The sequence below is a fragment of the Eptatretus burgeri genome, chromosome 16 (genome assembly GCF_056783735.1).
Source record: "Eptatretus burgeri isolate ZD-2024b chromosome 16, Ebu_testis_v1, whole genome shotgun sequence".
NCBI classification, from domain to species: Eukaryota; Metazoa; Chordata; class Myxini; order Myxiniformes; family Myxinidae; genus Eptatretus; species Eptatretus burgeri.
The window spans coordinates 34523579-34542709 of record NC_140976.1 but is presented as its reverse complement, the minus strand read 5'-3'; the positions used below and the strand labels follow the sequence as shown (position 1 = coordinate 34542709).

The 19131-nt window shown below is 43.6% G+C and overlaps 1 protein-coding gene across 1 annotated transcript in view; it reads left to right on the top strand.

Annotated features, from left to right (window-relative positions):
* Nucleotides 1-19131, top strand: part of LOC147010848 (transmembrane protein 132E-like) — a 611930-nt gene that overhangs the window by 499574 nt on the left and 93225 nt on the right. Inside the window, exons 6-7 of the mRNA XM_085859633.1 lie at nt 4524-4729; nt 8362-8602. Coding sequence (XP_085715759.1) covers nt 4524-4729; nt 8362-8602 — 447 coding nt within the window. The remainder of the gene's footprint in view (nt 1-4523; nt 4730-8361; nt 8603-19131) is intronic.

The following is a 19131-nucleotide window of genomic DNA, read 5'->3' as shown; positions in this document are numbered from 1 at the left end:
CTCTCTCCAACAGCCCAGCCCAACTCTCTGACGGCCCAGCCCAACTCCAACTGGCTTCTCGGCGTTCCAGCACGGCTCTTTATCGGGTCCGGGGGTGCTCGCTCTTTTACCTTCGACCCTTCACCCCCGGCTGGCTCCGCCCCTCTCACTTTCGATTGGCCAGCTCTTTCAAAGGGTAACGCCGTTTTGATCCGATCTTGCCGTCAAACACAGCCGTGTTAGAGATCACCGTCAAAACGCGGCCGTGTTAGAGATCACCGTCAAAACGCAGCCGTGGGTTGGCGTTGTTGTTCTTGTGGTCGTTGTTGTTGTTGTTGTTGTTGTTGTTGTTGTTGTTGTTGTTGTTGTTGTTGTTATTGTTGTTATTGTTGTTGTTATTGTTATTGTTATTGTTATTGTTATTGTTGTTATTGTTATTGTTATTGTTAAAATAAAGATAGAAAAGAATAACACTACCTCAAAGACGCACAGCCCGGCGCAAGAATAAATCCTGTTATACATTGGTGGGGAAATCTATCCTGGAACACACACTTACCGAAATAACTGACCTCTGGGGAACCTGAATGGTGTTCTGTGAATTTCCACAACCGTAACAATATGTATATATATATATATATATATATATATATATATATATATATATATATATATATATATATATATATATATATATATATATATATATATATATATATATATATAGTTGTGGACAGATTCGCATGAAACTTGGTGAACACATTGGGCGTGTGACAAGGACGAATTGTTTCAATTTTGGTGAAAATTCAAATCCTGATACGAAATTATTTAATTTTAAAAGTGATTCTTCACCGTTGAGAAATATGGCCAAAAACGATATATAGCATGATATTTCAAAAATCTAATGGGCTCGTTATGTTCCACTGGATCAGGTATTGCGTGTTGCAGGTACATGCTCTACCGAGTGCTCTTCTAGTTTTATTATGCAATTATTTATTGGGCTTGTAGGATGGCCTAGAGGAACGCACATTCTCCTCTGTCTAACTTGGGATTGAAACCAGACCCAGCTATAAACTTCATCCCAGTGTTTCACCGTCATAGTGATTCATCAATGTGTGTGCGAACCCTCAGATGGACGTTAAATGGAATCCCATCTGCCGGCATTAGTTGGTAGACGTTAAAGATCCCACAGTGTCATTTGCAAAGAGGAGGCGAGCCATCACCAGCACCCTGAACATATTCCAAATTCCTGCTCTCACTACTCCAAGGAGGGCAACAGCAAACCACCTAGCATAACCTTTGCCAATAAACCACTTCGACAGCACCAACACTCTGTCACAGAGTATGGCATTATCAACATGTGCAGACTTCTATTTTGATGCAAATGCATCATTCCAATGGTCCTCAACAGATTAAAAGAGCTGTATGGTTTAGGAAGCCATCTCATAAATATAATGAATTATTCTCTGATGATTCTGATGTCAGACATTTATTGGTGGGCTTGCAGGATTGCCTGATGTCAGACATCAGAATCATCAGAGAAGAATTCATTATATTTATGAGATGGCTTCCTAAACCATACAGCTCTTTTAATCTGTTGAGGACCATTGGAATGATGCATTTGCATCAAAATAGAAGTCTGTCCATATTGATAATATGTTTTTGAGAATGAGTCCAATGCTCGCCCCTGTATGTAACGAGGTTAACTTGATGAGTTCCACCTTGAACACATTCTTCATCTTCAGAGACAGCATAACCATTAGAAATCTATCCTATCAGGGGTTATATAATGTACACCGATATGACATATACACTGAACATGCCACCAAATTGGTTCTGGGAAGAAAGGAGTCAAACTATGAACTATTAACTGCTGGTATAACGATAAACCATAATCTGTTCATCTCAATAACAGGCAAGGAGTTGTACCATGGACTACACAATCAAAATAATTTCAGGGTACGTGGTGAGCTGGCTGTTTTGGCTGCTAAAGGCCCTGTCACACCTTGATGATTTAGCCAGCATATGCCGACGTATGAAAAATTTGTCTTATTCGACGTGTGACGTGTGCCAAAACGCTGGCACACGTCGAATACGTATGGGTAAGTTTTGTATAGTTAAGAGCACGCTAACATACGTCGTAGTACGCCGAGCTGTTAGACAAATTTTCCATGCTTGAAATTTTTCGACGTATGCCAGCGTATCACTTGCATGTTCCGCATACGCTGGCATAAGTTGTAGGCGCGTTACGCGATCGTTGACACACGTCGGCACACATTACTTGTAAGTTACTCATAAGTCGAAACACGTCAAGGTAATGTTTAGCGTCAGTGTTCCAGACTCCATGGTTTTTTTTTTTTCTTCGGCATGACGGTGATGTTGACACTTCGATTTCTCGTGTGGTTATAACATAATACTAGCATAACCCGCGCTCTGCGCGACATGTTGGGGTGGGTGTGTTTGAGAAAGGAACTGATGCAGAGTAGCAGTAGTAATTTTACTTTAATGCAGTAAGTGGAATAAGATTTCACTGTTTCAGAACCATTTTATTTACTTTATTTTTGTACCATGCACCTCATATGGTCTTTGAGATAATGTAAGCCGAATATCACGTTACTCGAGCGCAGAACAAAGTCGAAGATAGCGCGACACGAAACCACAAACTCGGAAATAATATATAATATAATTAATAGGCTGCCGCTCAACGATTTAACTCATAACCGCACTAGAAATCAAAGTGTCAACATCACCGTCATACCGAAGGAAAAAAAAACAAAACAAAAAAAAAACATGGAGTCTGGAACGCTGATGGGTTCCTCCTGTGAACCCAATTTTTATATTCCAATTCCTCTAAATGCTGCCAATACACCATTATACGGTAGCTGTAAGTTAGTAACACGTTCAGTAAGTTCTGTGGTCGTCTGGAAGATGTCAATCAAATACGTCTACATATGTCAATGTGCGTTGGAGATACGTTACACATAGGTTCAAAGCATGTTACTCATAGGTTAGAAATTAAGTTTCGGGTACGCTAAACATTACCTCGACGTGTTTCGACTTATGAGTAACTTACAAGTAACGTGTGTCGACGTGTGTCAACAATCGCGTGACGTGCCTTCAACTTATGCCAGCATATGCGGAACGTGTGCGTCATACGCTGGATACATCGAAACATTTTCAACATGCTGAAAATTTGTCGACGTACTCAGTGTACTACGACGTATGCCAGCGTGCTTCAGCATGCTCTTAACGTATACAAAACTTACCCGTAACGTATTCGACGTGTGCCAGCGTATTCGGCAAATTTTTGCAGCATTCTTCTTTGCAGCATTCTTCGAAGTTTTCTTCGGCATGACGGTGATGTTGACACTTCGATATCTAGTGCGGTTATGATTTGAATCGTCGAGCCACAGCCTTTTAGTAGGCTACGCCACGTGATCGTCGGCGATATGCTGCCGCGCTATGCATAAGTTAGACTATCGTTGGGCATAGGTTGTGAACGCCGACAACACGCTCAGCATTCGTTGGTATGAGTTATCTATATGTTATCGAAACGTTCTGTGTACGTTCCTAATACGTTATGCATACGTCCAACTCGTTATGAATATGTCCAACACGGGAAAAAAAAAACATCAATAGTTCAGCGTACGCCAGCGTTTTACATACTTCTTGATACCTTGCCATACGCTGGCTAAAACGTCAAGGTGTGACAGGGCCTTAACACTTGCATGTGGACATTGAAGATCACAAATACCTTTCAAAACACAAGAAGTTATTATTCATGCTCACACCCTGGCCAAATTTCACTTTCCTGTTTTGAACTTCAAGGGCACTGCATCATCAGCATGATGGTGTCTCAGTTATAATGCATCCAGACAATCTGCATATGATTGGATGGAGTGTATGGGTGGAAAAGCAGATTCATGTGAGGGTTATGCAACGACAGGTTGGTCATTCTTTGTCGTTTACACATGGGTATCAGACTTGTCTCGTCTCAAACAGATACATGGTGGTCTGAGCAACCCTCTGAACGTCACTTGAGCTGTCGTTTGTTATCAGCCTTATTTGGAAAGGTTCTCAAGAAAGACCCCCCCTCCCCCTTTTTCAAGATCTATGCATCACCACACATGTGCATTTCTCTTCATTCAGTTATATATTGAGGCAATTCGTCTGTGCGATCCTGTGCGTATGTCACCGGTCGACTTGGTTGTGGCTCTGGAAAACGTTTTGTGTAAACGTTGTCTTTTAACCAACACTCGTCAGTAGGCCAAGCTTAACATAGTGAATCCCACCCAAATTTACCAGAAATTATCCGTTTCACATCTGTTTCTCTCAATATCCACAAATTATTAAGGGAGTACGGCTCACGTTCGACTGAACGGTCAGGTTTTGTTCATCACCACAGAAAGGACAGGTGAAGGCATTGCCAAATTCAACAAAACCATGAAATTAGAACAAACAAAGTTATTTATTTATTTATTTATTTTGTTTTTCACTCACTCTTGTGGAGCTTTTCCTCAAATGCTTCTTCTGCTTCCTTTGTACAGGTGTCAGGTAGTTGCGAGGGTGTGTTCGTCGATGGGAGCGAGCGTCATGGTGCTCTGCGTGCTCGCATCTACTTGGCGTATGAGCACCTCACCACTTCACTCGAACTCGATGTGTGGTTTCCTCAACTGCCCCTGATTCTTGAGCTCTCCGACTCGCATCTGAGCCCCATCAAAAACTGGGACACTCCCACCACCTTCCCTTTCAGGTTTCCTTCCAACTCTGTATCCATGTTACTCTGTAAGGAACTAAATGGTTTAGAATTCCGCTTATAGGACGGACTGTTGCGAGCTTGTAAACATCTTGAGTTTCCTCCGTAAAGACTTCATTATAACCTCATAATAATTCCCAAATAGGGTTTTGTCCATTGAGATTGGTAATATCCGTGTTACAGATACAATTCGGTTCCTCCATGGATAATTATTTCAATACTTTGCAAGTTATTCTGTTCTGTTTTTTTAAAAAGGAAACTAAAGTCAGGTTCCGAAGAAGTGAAGGTCAGGTCTGCACCTGATTCTGATCGAATTTTGCATTTCACTTCCTTATCTGCAAACAAAGGAATCCAGATCTGCATGTCCCCTTTAAGGTGGTCGGTAATTGGCTTCACAACCACCTATTTGAACCTAATTGTATCACAGTCGATCATTGGTAACGTGCTTGTCTCCAACGAAATTACTTTGAGATTCTCTGGTTACGTTTACACCTTAATGGCTTGTGGGTTTTTTCTTTTCTTTTCTGTAACAGGACGTAATGGGAAAAGTCCGATCATCATCAGATCTTATTAAATTACCAGTTTTGAAATTTGTATTTAATTTCCCATTAACACTTCAAAATTTGAGCGCTTCGCTGGGATATTATTCATCCCACGGGATAAGGCAGAGTTAGCGCACTTACTTTTGAGTTGTCTCGACTGGGTTTGATTCCCAACCGAGCTATAAAACCGTCAGATTGGTGTTTATCATTCACGGAGTTGCAAAAAACGTTGACTGGCCGACCCCCCCACTCCCGTTCCCCTCTGCCCCCCTCCCCCCCAAAAGAAGAATGTGGGAAATTGTATGGCCTTTAAATTAGTAGTTGTAATCGTCTTGGTAGTTGTGGTGGTGCTGGTGCTGGTAATCGTTGTGAAAGAATTATGATAATAACATGTAATTTTACCCCAAATTATTTATAACGCATACACACAGTTTCTGATATCTGTCACGTGACATGTTATGACAGGGCATGACACTTAATGTTGTTGGAAATATAAAATATGTAATTATTTGGATCACAGATTTAAATGACAGAATTGAATACCATACAGGAAACGGTGCACCCCATAATGTGTTGCTCTCAACAACTTGGTTATTCTCATCGGGGGAAGATGAGCCTAGCGTTTCGCTTTCCATGCAGACTCCTTGCTTTCATCCCTAAAACACAGTAATGGGCTACTGAACATCACCACAGTTTATTCCGGTAAATCTCCTTGCTCAAACCCGAGGAAAGCACATTCAGATTGAGACCGTCGAACAAACAAATGAACTGTATTGTAATTCCCATCACCATTGTAACGGTCAGCTTTGGGCCAAAAAAAAAGGCTCGTGCCACCTCTGCGAGCAGAGCGATCAACCCGAACCGATCTGCCTCTCACAAATTGGCCAGTTTGACATTTTGGAGACTTTTAATCCGGCATTCCCTTTGTGAATATAACTCAGTCCCTTTTGTTAAGTCTGCACACTTTATCCCATTGTAATGCATATGCCGTGGGCCAATTTTTCACTCTGTGCGCTATCAGCTTTCACACTGCTTTCACAATCGCCTTGTCGCTCCGAGTTAATGCTCCCTCAGGATTCCTATTTTAGACCTATAAAGCAAATTGCTTTGATTATGACGACGTGCTTGGTTGTCTTTTCAGGTGATTAGGTTGATGTGCGCACATGGCATTGGCTGTTCTTGTTGTGGAATGCACAAATTAAGTTGGTTGTCTTGAAGTGCAGGGTTCCAAATCTCTCGATGGTGTAGTCAAAGAGCAAATATTCTCTCAATGCTCGGTCGCATGATTTGCATTAAACACGCTTCACCGCAAAATATCAAACTTTGAATATTTATTTATCCACATGTTTGTGTCAGAACCCTATGGGGTATACACTTTCATGCCCGCAGGACTTGAAGATCAAAAAATAATTGCTCAAACAAGTTCTAAAATAAAATCTTCCATTTTTCAGAATCCTTTTCTTTTTTTGGGGGGAGAACTGATTGAAAAATGAAAGATATGATCTATCTCTAGCCTCCTAGATAGATGTCATTATTAGATCCTCGTGGAGGATCTCTAAGTCTTACTCACGTTGTTGTTCTTGTGGACTTTTTTGTTTCACAACCTACAGTTTTCATCGAAACTTTCTGAAACTTGGTGTATATATGTAAAAATACCCTGCGCAGACAGTAACCATCTCCGATTTTGAAAATTCCTCCTAGAAAAAAAAGTTATGACGTCAAAATATCTCCGCTAATGGAAATCGCCTAAAAAATTATCTCCGAAACTAGGCAAGCTTTTTGAATTCTGTTTTCGGAAATCGAACAGGGCATTAGCAGATATGAATTACCGCACGTATGATGCATCACTATGACGTCATATCAATTTTTATGACGTCATTCGTATTTTTTTGTCGTTTTTTGTTTCATTTGTTTCACAGCCTACAGTTTTCATCGAAAATTCCTGAAACTTGGCAGATATATGTAGAAATACCCTGCGCAGACAGTAACCATCTCCTATTTTGAAAATTCCTCCTAGAAAAAAAGTTATGACGTCAAAATATCTCTGCTCATGGAAATCGCCTAAAAAATTATCTCAAACTAGGCAAGCTTTTTGAATTCTGCTTGTGGGACTTGAACAGGGCATTAGCACAGATGAATTACCGCACATATGATACATTACTATGACGTCATATCAATTTATATGACGTCATTCCTATTTTTTGACATTTTTTGTTTCACAACCCAGAGTTTTCATCAGATCTTCGTGAAACTTGCCATGTGTATGCAGAAAGCCCACGCGCAGGCAGTAACCATCTCCGATTTTGGAAATTCTTCCAAGAAAAAAAGTTGATGTCATAATATCGCCGCTAATGGAAATCCCCTATACCATTATCACCGAAACTAGGCAAGCTGTTTGAATTTTGTTTGTGGGAATCAAGCCGGGCATTAGCACAGACAATTTATCGCAAACCTGATACATCACAATAACGTTATATTCGTTTTTATGACGTCATCATTAAGAGGACGAGGATCTTCGCTCATTCGAGCTTGTTTTATTTTAAAGTGTTATAATCTTCCTTCTGCATGGCTGGTTAGATAAACTAGAGGTATGTACACTTGCCTCTGAGATGGTTATCCTGAGTTTGAATCCTGAACCAGCTATAAACTGTCAACTGCCATCCTGGTGTTTCACAGGTAGGGCGAGGCATCAATGTGTGCTCAGTGTCTTGAATGCAGGTTAAACTGGGTTTCCCGTCTGCCAGCATTGATTGGTGGAAGTTAAAGATCCCACAGTATCATTCGTGAAGAGCAGGCAAGTTATTGCCGACACCCTTTAATAGGTTACAAATTCTTGACCAAATCAGCTTCAGTTGAACATCAGGCATGGTCAGTCAGTTGTTGAAAGAATTGTGCCAAAAAAGGTTCCTCCCCCAACAGAGATGTGAATAGTTGAACATGAAATTAGTAGTAGCGGTGGTAATAGTTGTAGTAGTTGCAGTTGCAGCTGCTTTTGTAACTGAATGTAACAAGCTGTGTGTGTCATTTCTTTGCATTGAAGGGGTAACTTGCTTTGTTAAAACCGTTTCTTTTCCTTCTTTTTTATAGGGAATTTTATCACAGTGAATGCTCACAGCAGTACCAGCATGCCTCGCTGCAAGTGTGGGCCAAGTTTGAGGCCGAAGTCACCAACAGAAACGGCCAGATGACCTCCTTCATAAGTGCCGATTGGGCATTGGACGTGACACGGCTTGTCCATGACAGGCTTCACATTACAGATTCGGAAGTCGTGAACCTCCACGATGGCAGGATTCTGATTGGCCGACGTCCCGGAATGTCAATATTACAAGTAAGACCACCTTATCTTTGATACAAATAGGAATAACAGTGTTCTCTTATGATGCCCAAAAGCAAAAATACATGTCAATGGCACATCAAAGGAACTCATTTACAGTTCCTTTAGGATTCGTTTGGTTCAACTTGTTGCTTTAATTATTTCACAATCTTCTGTCAATTCTATCCTGTGAAAAAAAACAATTGAATGCATTGCTTGCTTTCAATTAAATGGGTATTATATTGTTTATAATTGAGCTACAGTTTGCTATATTTGATATTTGCAATCTTTTTCTTTTTTCATTATGCCAGGATAAATATACTCCGAGATTTAAAATCCACATTCAGTGAAGTTAATGCCAAATTGGATAGCTTCTCGTATTATTTTATTCCAACGAAATTTTATCTCATTATCCAGGGGCCCTTCTTGCTGAAGCGTTACGTTCTTAGCCGTGCAGAGCTCCAGCATGAAAATGGAATTGTTAAAATACATTGCTTTGTGTACAGTTTACCTCATTGGTGGCCATTGTGTTGCTTTCATTTTCATAATGATATCGAGACTCGTGGAAGAGCAATATTACGGAGGGTATGAACTGGCAGTGAGGCAACAGTTGAACACAATAAGCAAGGTAGGAAATTAACAGAGAGAGAAGAGAAGGGAAGAGAAGGAAGCATTGCAACATGCAAGTCAAATAGTTGTGTTGAGGAGGGTTAAGAGGTTAGCAAGAGGGAATTGGACCAGATAATAGATGGTAGAAAACAGAGAGACCACTGACCTGCCTGCAATGTGAGAGCAACAATCAACTTCCGGTTCCGGTTTTTGAGATGACGGTTGGTTCTCTCCAGGGATCTCTGCCGACTTTCTCAAAGATAAGTTTACGGTCGTTGTTTGTCGCGTTTTGACTTCATTTTGTTTCCTCCGTGTTTCCTGTGTGTTCCTCGTTTGGTTTTGTTTCAAAACTTGTGCTATCTGGTGAGTTTTCATCGGTCTAGTCATATCGGGTTTCCCTGAGACCTACCCGTCTTCCCGTCTATGTGCACGATCATGTTTATTGTATTTCTCCTTATTCCAATCAGTTTCTGTTTTCTCCACTTTTCCCTCCACCCTCCTTCTATCCCTCCCAACTATACCCTATGTTTCATGTCTCCAAATGTAAACAATACAGCAAAAAAACCCTTTCCCTTCTCACCTTATACCACATGTAACCACGTGATTTCCTGTATGCTGACTATTCTTCTTCCTTCTTTCTCCCTCTTCCCTGCCAATCCCACTCTGGTCGTGAAGGTTTTCACCACACACCTTCATGACGTTTTCTTCAAACTTTTCCTTCACTCTTCCCCCATCTTCCCTAATCTTCAAAAACAACAACAAAAGAAACAGTCTCTCACAATGCTTCAACTTCCCCTCTCCGCCCGGTTCTTTTTCTTCAAAATCTTTTGTTCAATTCGACCTTTCTTTCATCGCGTATCTAAAAATTCCATCGAGTACAATGATGCTTCCTTTCTCCACTCTGTCAATTCTTCTGTGCTCCATCCATTTTCCAATGCATTTAATTGAATCTCTGACTGCCAAATTTTAATTCCCATTTTACAATACTTGTTCATCTCCTCTATGAAACATTCTTTTTTTCCAACTTCAGTGCAAATTCATCCGACCTCCTTAAATCCACCTCCTCCTCCTAAATCCTTCCCTGTTATAACCCCCCCTTACTCCTCCCATCTTTCCCCCCATTCTACCATCTCTCCACTGGCCTCTGCCTTACCAACAGTTCTCCCTCTGATATCCCAAACTGTTTCGTTTTCAAATGTATCACACTCTCATTCAGCACACTGCTCGATATCTCTATCATGCTCTCTCTTTCCTCTCATCACATCTCTCCCTCTTCCAACCCCCTCAAATCTTGGTTCACCCCCCGCCTGCTCCCACTTCTATCATACCACTACCTAGTCTCATGCTCGCCCTCTCCCCACACCTCCCTTTTCCCTCCTCCCCCATAGCCGTGCCTGCTCTCTTTGTCTCCTCTTCCTCTCAAAGCTTCCCTCTCACCCTTCCCTCTCAATTCAGCCACCTCCTCCCTCTTCAAAGCAAATTTCACTCTCTCTCCCCCCAAGCTACCCCTTCACCCTTCTCAAAAGCTCCCCCACAACTTTCTCCTTCAATTCTCCACTCTCACCTTTGTACCTCAAATGTCCCCCCCCTCCCCATTGCTCTTCCCCTTCAAATCTCTTCCCTCACCCCTCTCCTTTAAATCTCCCCTCCCTCTTCTTTAACAGTGAGGACCTCAAACATCTGGGGCCTTCGCTCAAACCTGATAGATCTTTCCCTACAGGTTGCCACTGACAAACCAGACATAATCCGCTTAACAGAAACTTTCCTCCTTCAAGATGTCACTGACTCCATAGTATCTCTCCCTGGTTATTCCCTCCTCCGGTATGACAGACATGAGCCAATGTCTAACCTCTCATCACAACTCTCTCTTCCTCATATGTTGGTGACTTTGGTTGCCATCATGCCAGTTATCTGAGTGTGGGTACCTCTCTCACCTGCCATGGCACTTCAGCAAAGGACTTCTGTGAATCATTGCGAGTGATAAAATTTGTAAACTTCCTGACAGGGATTTCAGCCAATGGTAATCCATCTCTTTTGGATGTGATTTTGACCAATTTCCCAGAAAATGTCTGCTGTTCTTCCTATGCTCCAATCAGAACATCTGACCATGTGCTTGTTAAAGCGATCTTCTCTCTGGCTGTTATGAGAGAACCATCTCAGGCACCAACGAGTCTGGAATTTCACTCAGGCCGACTGACAGGGTCTTTAGGCAGTCACCAAGCTTATAGACTGGTCTCCCATTTCTACTCTCACCAACATCAATTCATACTGAGAATTTTTTCAAATAAATTTGCTCCCTCTTACACACAAATTTATCCCATCTCATCTTCAGTTGTCCTTCCCTTCCTCGCACCACTGAAACTTGTGGTGAGGCTGTTGTCCTGGAAAAACTTGCCTTCACCTCATGGAAGACAAATCCTACTGAAGTAAATCTCAGTTCCTTCCACAAAGCTCAGAACAAGTGTGTATCTACACTAAGGAGAACAAGGAAACAACATGTTTCTCATCACAAGTTTGAACTCTCAAACCTGACTCTCTCCTCGAAATCCTGGTGGTGTCTCGATAAGTCCATTTATGGTGTACGTTCCCCCTCCATCTCTGCTCTTACCTCAAATTTCCGGTTCCGGAAATCAAATTTGATTTCCGGTTCCGGTTTTGAGCGGCAAGAGGTCTCCTTCGGGGCTCCCTGCTGACATTCTCAAAGTTAAGTTCCGGTTGTTATTTGTCCCGTTTTAACTGTTTAATTTTCTCACCTACATGTTAATGTGTGTTCCTAGTTCGGTTTTGTTTCAAAATTCGTGCTATTTTGTGAGTATTTATGTCGACGTTCTTACCTGGTGTTTGAGGCCTAGTCCTAGGCTTGAGGCCTACCGGTTCCACTTGGTGTTCGATCGTTTTTTTGTTTGTTTGTTTGTTTGTTTTTTCTCCCCATTACCTTCAATTTCTATCCTCCCCATTACCTTCAATTTTCATCCTCCCCACTTTCCAAACATCCCCCATTCTCCCAACTAATCTCTTTCTTATCTCAAAAAATATATATATATATATATATATATATATATATATATATATATATATATACCCAACAACAACAACAACAACAACACGCTCACCTTCTCCCGATTCTGCTACTTCTTCTTCCTCTTAACTTCCTCCTCGTCTTCCTCGATTTCTTTTTTTTACATTTCCATGACCTAATCTGTTGAACTCTCTCATACATTAATATTAACAACAAAAACGATCTTATGATGCTTCATCTTCCTCTCTCACACATGTGGTACTCTTTACTGTTTCACAATGCACTACTCTTCTGCTATTTCAACAGACTGCTTTCATTTCGACCTCTCCTTCATTCCTTGCCTAAAAAATCCAACTATTACAGCGCTTCTTCTCTCCATGCTCTGAATTCGCCTTCATTGCATCCATCAAGAATTGTGTTAAATCGCATCTCTGACCTAAAACTTTTAAAAACCACAGTTTGCCATGGATGCTCGCTTTCCATCAACCATTCTTTTTTTCCAACTTCAGTGCCAACTCACCCCCTCACCCCTCACTCTCACTCTCAAAGCAACCATCCCACTCTTCTCCCTCCAAGCCTCCCTCTCACCTCTTTCAAAAATTCCCCCTCACCTTTCTCCCACCTTTCATCCCCCTCACTCTTCCTTCTCTAAGTTGCCCCCCTCACATCCACCAACCTGCCTCCCTCCACTGCACTCTCACCTCCATCTCTTCACTCCACCTCCTCAAATACTCAACTGCCATCTTCCTTGTCTCTTGTCCCCCCTCTCTCCCAGCACCACAGAGCCTTTTCTCCTCCTCATTCGGCCCCCTCCCCTCGCTATTCTGCAATACCCCACACTCCTTCAGCAACCCTCCTTACCTCCCCCCCTCGTCCCTCGTCCTACCCTCCCCACCCCCTCCACCTCCTGCACCCAAAGCCTCCTCCCCTACCTCTTCATTAAAAGTGTGGACCTCAAATATCCGGGGCCTTCGCTCAAACCTTTCAGATCTTTCCATGCAGGTTGCCACTGACAAACTAGACATTATCTGCCTAACAGAAACTTTCCTCTCCCAAGACGTGTCTGACTCCCAAGTATCTCTCCCTGGTTACTCCCTCTTATGGTATGACAGACCTGAGCCTCGTCCTGGTGGAGGTGTTGCTCTCTTCATCAAAGACTCTATTCCTCACTCTCCCTGCACTGCTCTCACTCCCCCACACCCCCAGGAATACCTCTGGCTTCGGCTTCCCCTCCACTCCCACCTCATGTTTATATGTGTACTGTACCGTCCACCGAACAGTGATGACTCCATCTACACCTCACTCTCCGAAAACATGGACCATCTTCTATCTTCTCATCCAAACTCTCTCTTCCTCTTATGTGGCGACTTCAATTGTCATCACGCCAGTTGGCTAGGTGTGGGTACCTCTCTCACCTGCCATGGGACATCAGCAAAAGCTTTCTGTGACTCATTGGGACTGACTCAATCGGTCAACTTCCCGACCCGGATCTCAACCAATGGTACTCCATCTCTTCTGGATCTGATTTTGACAAATTTCCCTGACAATATCTGCTGCTCTTCCTTCGCTCCAATTGGTTCTTCTGACCACGTCCTTGTTAAAGTGGACATCTCTCTGGCTGTTATCAGAGAACCACCTCACCGCCGTCGAGTCTGGCATTTCACTCAAGCCGACTGGCAGGGTCTCCGAGCAGCCATCAAACTTACAGACTGGTCTCCTATCACTACTTTCTCAAACATCAACTCATCCTGGGAATTCTTTCAAAGAAACTTGCTCTCCCTCATGCACAGATTTATCCCCTCGCGTGTTCAGTTGTCTTACCCTTCCTCCCGCCCTTGGTTTACTGAAGCTTGTGGCGAGGCAGTTGTCCTGAAACAACTTGCCTTTGCCTCATGGAAAGCAAACCCAACTGAGGGCAATCTCAGTTCTTTCCACAAAGCTCGGAACAAGTGTGTATCTACCCTCAGGAGAGCCAGAAAACAACATCTTTCTCATCTCAAGTCTGAACTCTCAAACCTCTCTCCCTCCTCAAAATCCTGGTGGCGTTTAATCAAATCTGTTTCTGGTGTATGTTCCCCCTCCATCCCCTCCCTTACCTCAAATGGCCGCACTGCTGATTCCACACGTGATAAAGCTGAATGTCTAAACTCGGTGTTTGCAGCTAAATCTTGTGTCCCAAACCCATCACTATCTCTACCCACTTTACCCAGTCGCACCCAACTGTCCCTGGACTCTGTATCCTTTTCTCCTGACAAGGTGGAGAGCTTGCTTTCAAACCTCGAGTCAGATTCTGCAACCGGTCCAGACGGCATCAGCCCACGTGTCCTCAAAGCCTGCTCTTCTGCTCTTGCTCACCCTCTCTCTGTTCTATTCACCCTCTCATTTTCCCAAGGTCATCTGCCATCTGCTTGGAAATCTGCTAACATCACTGCCCTGCATAAAAAAGGTGCAAAAACAGATCCCTGTAACTATAGACCAATCAGCCTTCTCCCAATCATCAGCAAGGTTATGGAATCCATCATCGCTTCAGACATGAAATCCTTCCTCTTCTCCAATGGCTTGATTTCCAATCATCAATTTGGTTTCAGACCAGGTCACTCTACCCTAGATATGCTGCTACTGCTCTCCCATCAATGGATGGAGGTCCTCAATGCCAGACAGGAAATCCGAGCCGTATCCCTGGACATATCACGTGCTTTTGACACAGTCTGGCACCCTGCCCTACTCACCAAACTCTCTTCCCATGGTATTCAAGGCCATCTCCACTCATGGCTCGCAGACTTCCTCTCCTGTCGCAGTCAACGTGTGGCCCTAAATGGAGTTCTTTCATCCCCTCTTCCTGTGCAGGCTGGAGTTCCTCAAGGTAGCGTTCTGGGCCCTGTTCTTTTTCTGGTTTTCATCAATGATCTCTCGGACTCTCTGGAAAATCCTTTATTTCTCTTTGCCGATGACTCCACCCTCTGCCGTACCATCTGTCATCCCTCAGACCGGCAAGCAGCAGCTTCTTCGCTCACTTCAGATCTGGATAAAATCACAAACTGGTCCAACACGTGGAACATGTCTTTCAATCCAGACAAATCTCACACTCTCACTATGTCTCTTCGAAAGGACCGTTTACAAACCCCCCCCCCCATCCACTTTCTCAACAATCCTCTGGAAGAAGTCTTTTCTTTCAAGCTTCTGGGTCTCACTATCTGCCATGACCTTTCCTGGGAAAGTCACATTTCCAACCTTGCCTCAAAAGCCAGTCGCCGACTGGGAATCCTCCGTCGTGCAAAGTCCTTCCTCGGCCCTCTTGAGCTCCTGACCACTTACAAAGCTTTTGTCCGTAGCCTGATGGAGTACTGCTCTCCCCTCTGGGCTGGTGCTCCTGCCTCCCACCTTTCTCGACTTCACGCTGTCGAAACCAGGGCTTTTAAGATCATTGGCATCTCCCGCAATGAAGCTGAGTCTTTGGGCCTCTCACTCAATCACCGCAGGTTGGTCGGTGGTCTTTCTGTCTTCTACCGACTCCTCTCCAGCCTTGCCCCCCCTGCTCTCTCTGTGATTTGTCCCAACCACATTTCCACTGGGCGCTCAAGGTCCGCCAACAACCCCCTTCTGGTAAAACTACCAAAATCACGAATCACTGCTCATCTTCACTCTTTCATTCCTCTTTTTTCCCGCCTTTGGAATAAACTTCCTCACTCTATTCTTTCCCATTCTTCCCTCCAGGCTTTCAAAACAGCTGTTCACCACCACCTCTTATCTTCCCCCATCCAAATCCTCGATCTTTTCTACCCCCGATAATCCACCCAAGCCCACTTCCTTCAATTCTCCTGCTTTCCTTCCTGAAAGTCCCTTTAATGTCCATCTTCCCCTCGCCATGTTCCCCGTCCCATCCCCATCCCTCTCCCTTCCACAGTTCACCTGTGTCTGTTCCCCAATGTTTTGTCCCTTCCACTCCCGCCCCTCTTGTCTCATGCCTCCTTGCTGTGAGTTGTGTGTTAGCTCTCATACGAGCCTCGACCAAGGTATACAAAAAAAAAAAAAAAAAAAAAAAATGGCTGCACAGCTGACACCGCACGTAAAAAGGCTGAATGCCTAAACTCTGTGTTTGCTTCTAATTCTTGTGTCCCAAACTCATCGCTTTCTGGACCCACCCTCCCCAGTCGCAACCAGCTGTTCTGGATTCTGCGTCCTTTTCGCCTGACAAGGTGGAGAACTTATGTGAAACCTCGACTCAGTTTCTGCAACAGTTCGAGATGGCATCAGCCCTCATGTTCTAAAAACCTACTCTGCTTCTCTTGCTCACCCTCTCTTTGTTCTAATCATTCACCTTCTCATTTACTCAAGGTCATCTGCCATCTGCTTGGAAATCAGCAAACATTACCGCTCTGCATAGAAATGGTGCAAAAACAGATCCTTCCAACTACAGACCAATCAGCATGCTCAAAATCAAGAGCAAGGTCATGGAATCCATCATCGCTTCCCACATCAAATCCTTCCTCTTCTCCAATGGCTTGATTTTCGACCATCAATTTAGATTTAGACCAGGTCATTAAACCCGAGACATGCTGCTTCTGCTTTCCCAACAATGGATGGAGGTCCCAAATGCCAAACATGAGTTCAGAGCCATCTCCCTAGACATATCACAAGCTTTCTATACGGTCTGGCATCCGAACATGCGCGCTAAACTCTCTTCTTGTGGTATCCAAGGCAATCTCCACTCATGGCTCAAGCACTTCCTCTCCTGTCGCAGTCAACGCAAGGCTCTTCATGGAATTCTCCCATCTCCTCTTCTTGTCCAGGCTGGTGTTCCTCAAAGCAGTGTTCTTGGCCCTTTGGTTTTCTGATCTTCATCAATGATCTCTCAGATTCTCTGGAAAATCCTCTTTATCTCTTTGCTGATGACTCAACCATCTGCTGTACCATCTTTTGCCCCTCTGATCAGCAGGCAGCAGCATCTTCACTCTCTGCAGACCTCGATAAAATCACAAGCTGGTCAAACACTTGGAATGTGTCTTTCAATCCTGACAAATCTCACACCCTCACCATGTCCCTCTGAAAGGACTGTCTAGAAGCCCCACCCCCCCCCCCCCAATGTACTTTTTCAACAAATCCCTTTAAGAAGTCATCTCATTCAAGCATTTTTGGTCTCATTATCTGCCACAATCTTTCCTGGGAATGTCACATCTTCAAGCTGGTCTCCAAAGCCAGTCAACGACTGGGCATCCGACGTCATGCAAAGTCCTTCCTTGGCACACCTGAGCTTCTAACCACTTACACAGCTTTCATCTGTAGTCTGTTGGAGTACTGCTCCCCCCTCATGGGTGGTGCTCCTGCCTCACACCTAGCTCGACTTCACGCTGTGCAAACCAAGGCATTTAGGATCGTTGGTATCTCCCGCAATGAAGCTGAGTCCTTGGGTCTCTCAGTCTCTCACTGGAGGCAGGTCAATGGTCTTTTTGTCTTCTACCATCTGATCTCCAGCCTTTCCCCCCTGCTTTGTCTATGATATGTCCTACCGACATTTCCTCATCTTGCTCAATGTTCGCCAGCACCCGCCTTCTGTTGAAACTGTCACAATCAAGAATCACAACTCACCTTCACTCTTTCATTCCTCTTTTTTTCATCCTCTGGAACAAATGCCCAAACTCTCTTCAATCCCACTTCTTCCTCCAGGTCGTCAAAACAGCTATTCACCACCATCTCATATCTTCCCCCATCCAAAATATTGACCTTTACAACCCCCATTAATCCACCCAAACCCACCTCCTTCAAATTCCCTGTTTTCCTTCCTGAAAGTCGCTGTAGTACTATCTTGTTTACCCCATGTATCCTGCCCCATCCCTCTCCCTTCCACAGATCTCCTATTGTTTTTGTTCCCCACTCTTTTGTGTTTCCCTCTCCCACCCCTGTTACCTCCTGCCTTGTTGTATGTTTCTGTGTATTAGCTCATACATGAGCTTTAACATGGTATACAAAGAAAAAAATTGTACTTCGGCCTCATCCCTGCATATTCTGAAATTTTGAGAGCTTTAGCTTGCACAGAATCCAGGACAGACAAATGGTTTGATGTTCCATAAATTACTGAGGTTGTGATAACAAAAAGCAAAATGCAAGCACATAAAAATGTTTATATACGAGTTTTGGTTTATGACCTTTGCAGCAAATTCTGGTGTGGCACGTGGGATCATGGCTCCTTGTGGATAAGGGGTGGTATTTATGCCTGGTGTTGTCTTAATGGTTTGGGTGGTAGGCTTGGTATCTTAGGATCCTGAGTTCAAATCCCACTCGGCAGTTGAATTAATTCCAGGTGGGGTTGACTCTACCTGTCATCCTTCCGAGGTCGGCAAAATGAGTGCCAGTTTGCTGGTATACTTGCTGCTGGTAAATGAATGCCAGCTTGCCAAGGATGCTGCTTAAGCAGCACCAACGCTCTGCACAGAGTATGGTCCCAATAGATGGATGGATGGTGATATTTGGATATTATCCTACATAAAGGGATGGCTTGCCAGATCACATTCTTGGGGTAGGGTGAGATAGTCAATTAACTCCACTCCACACAGATGATGGCCAATGAGATAGAAATGCATCAGTGCATTGATTCATTTTTCAAGAATGGGATGAAGTTGGGGAGGGGGTTGGCTAACGATTACACTACAGAAAGCAGTGCAGCATCTGAAACTGTATTTTGCAGTGGCTGGTTTTGTTAATCACAGACTGTAACTAAGCCAGAAGTGCACTTTAAATGTTAGTATCTTCTTTCCCGGCTACAATTCAGAAACCTCGTAACAATAATTGTGTGGTGGATACAATGCATGAGCCCACTATTTCTCAGGACTTTTGCAAAAGATGCTGCTGTGGCACAAGGGTTCCTGCCTCCTCAAAGTTGGGTGATATTTAGAGAAAGGAAAATACACTGGTGAAACTG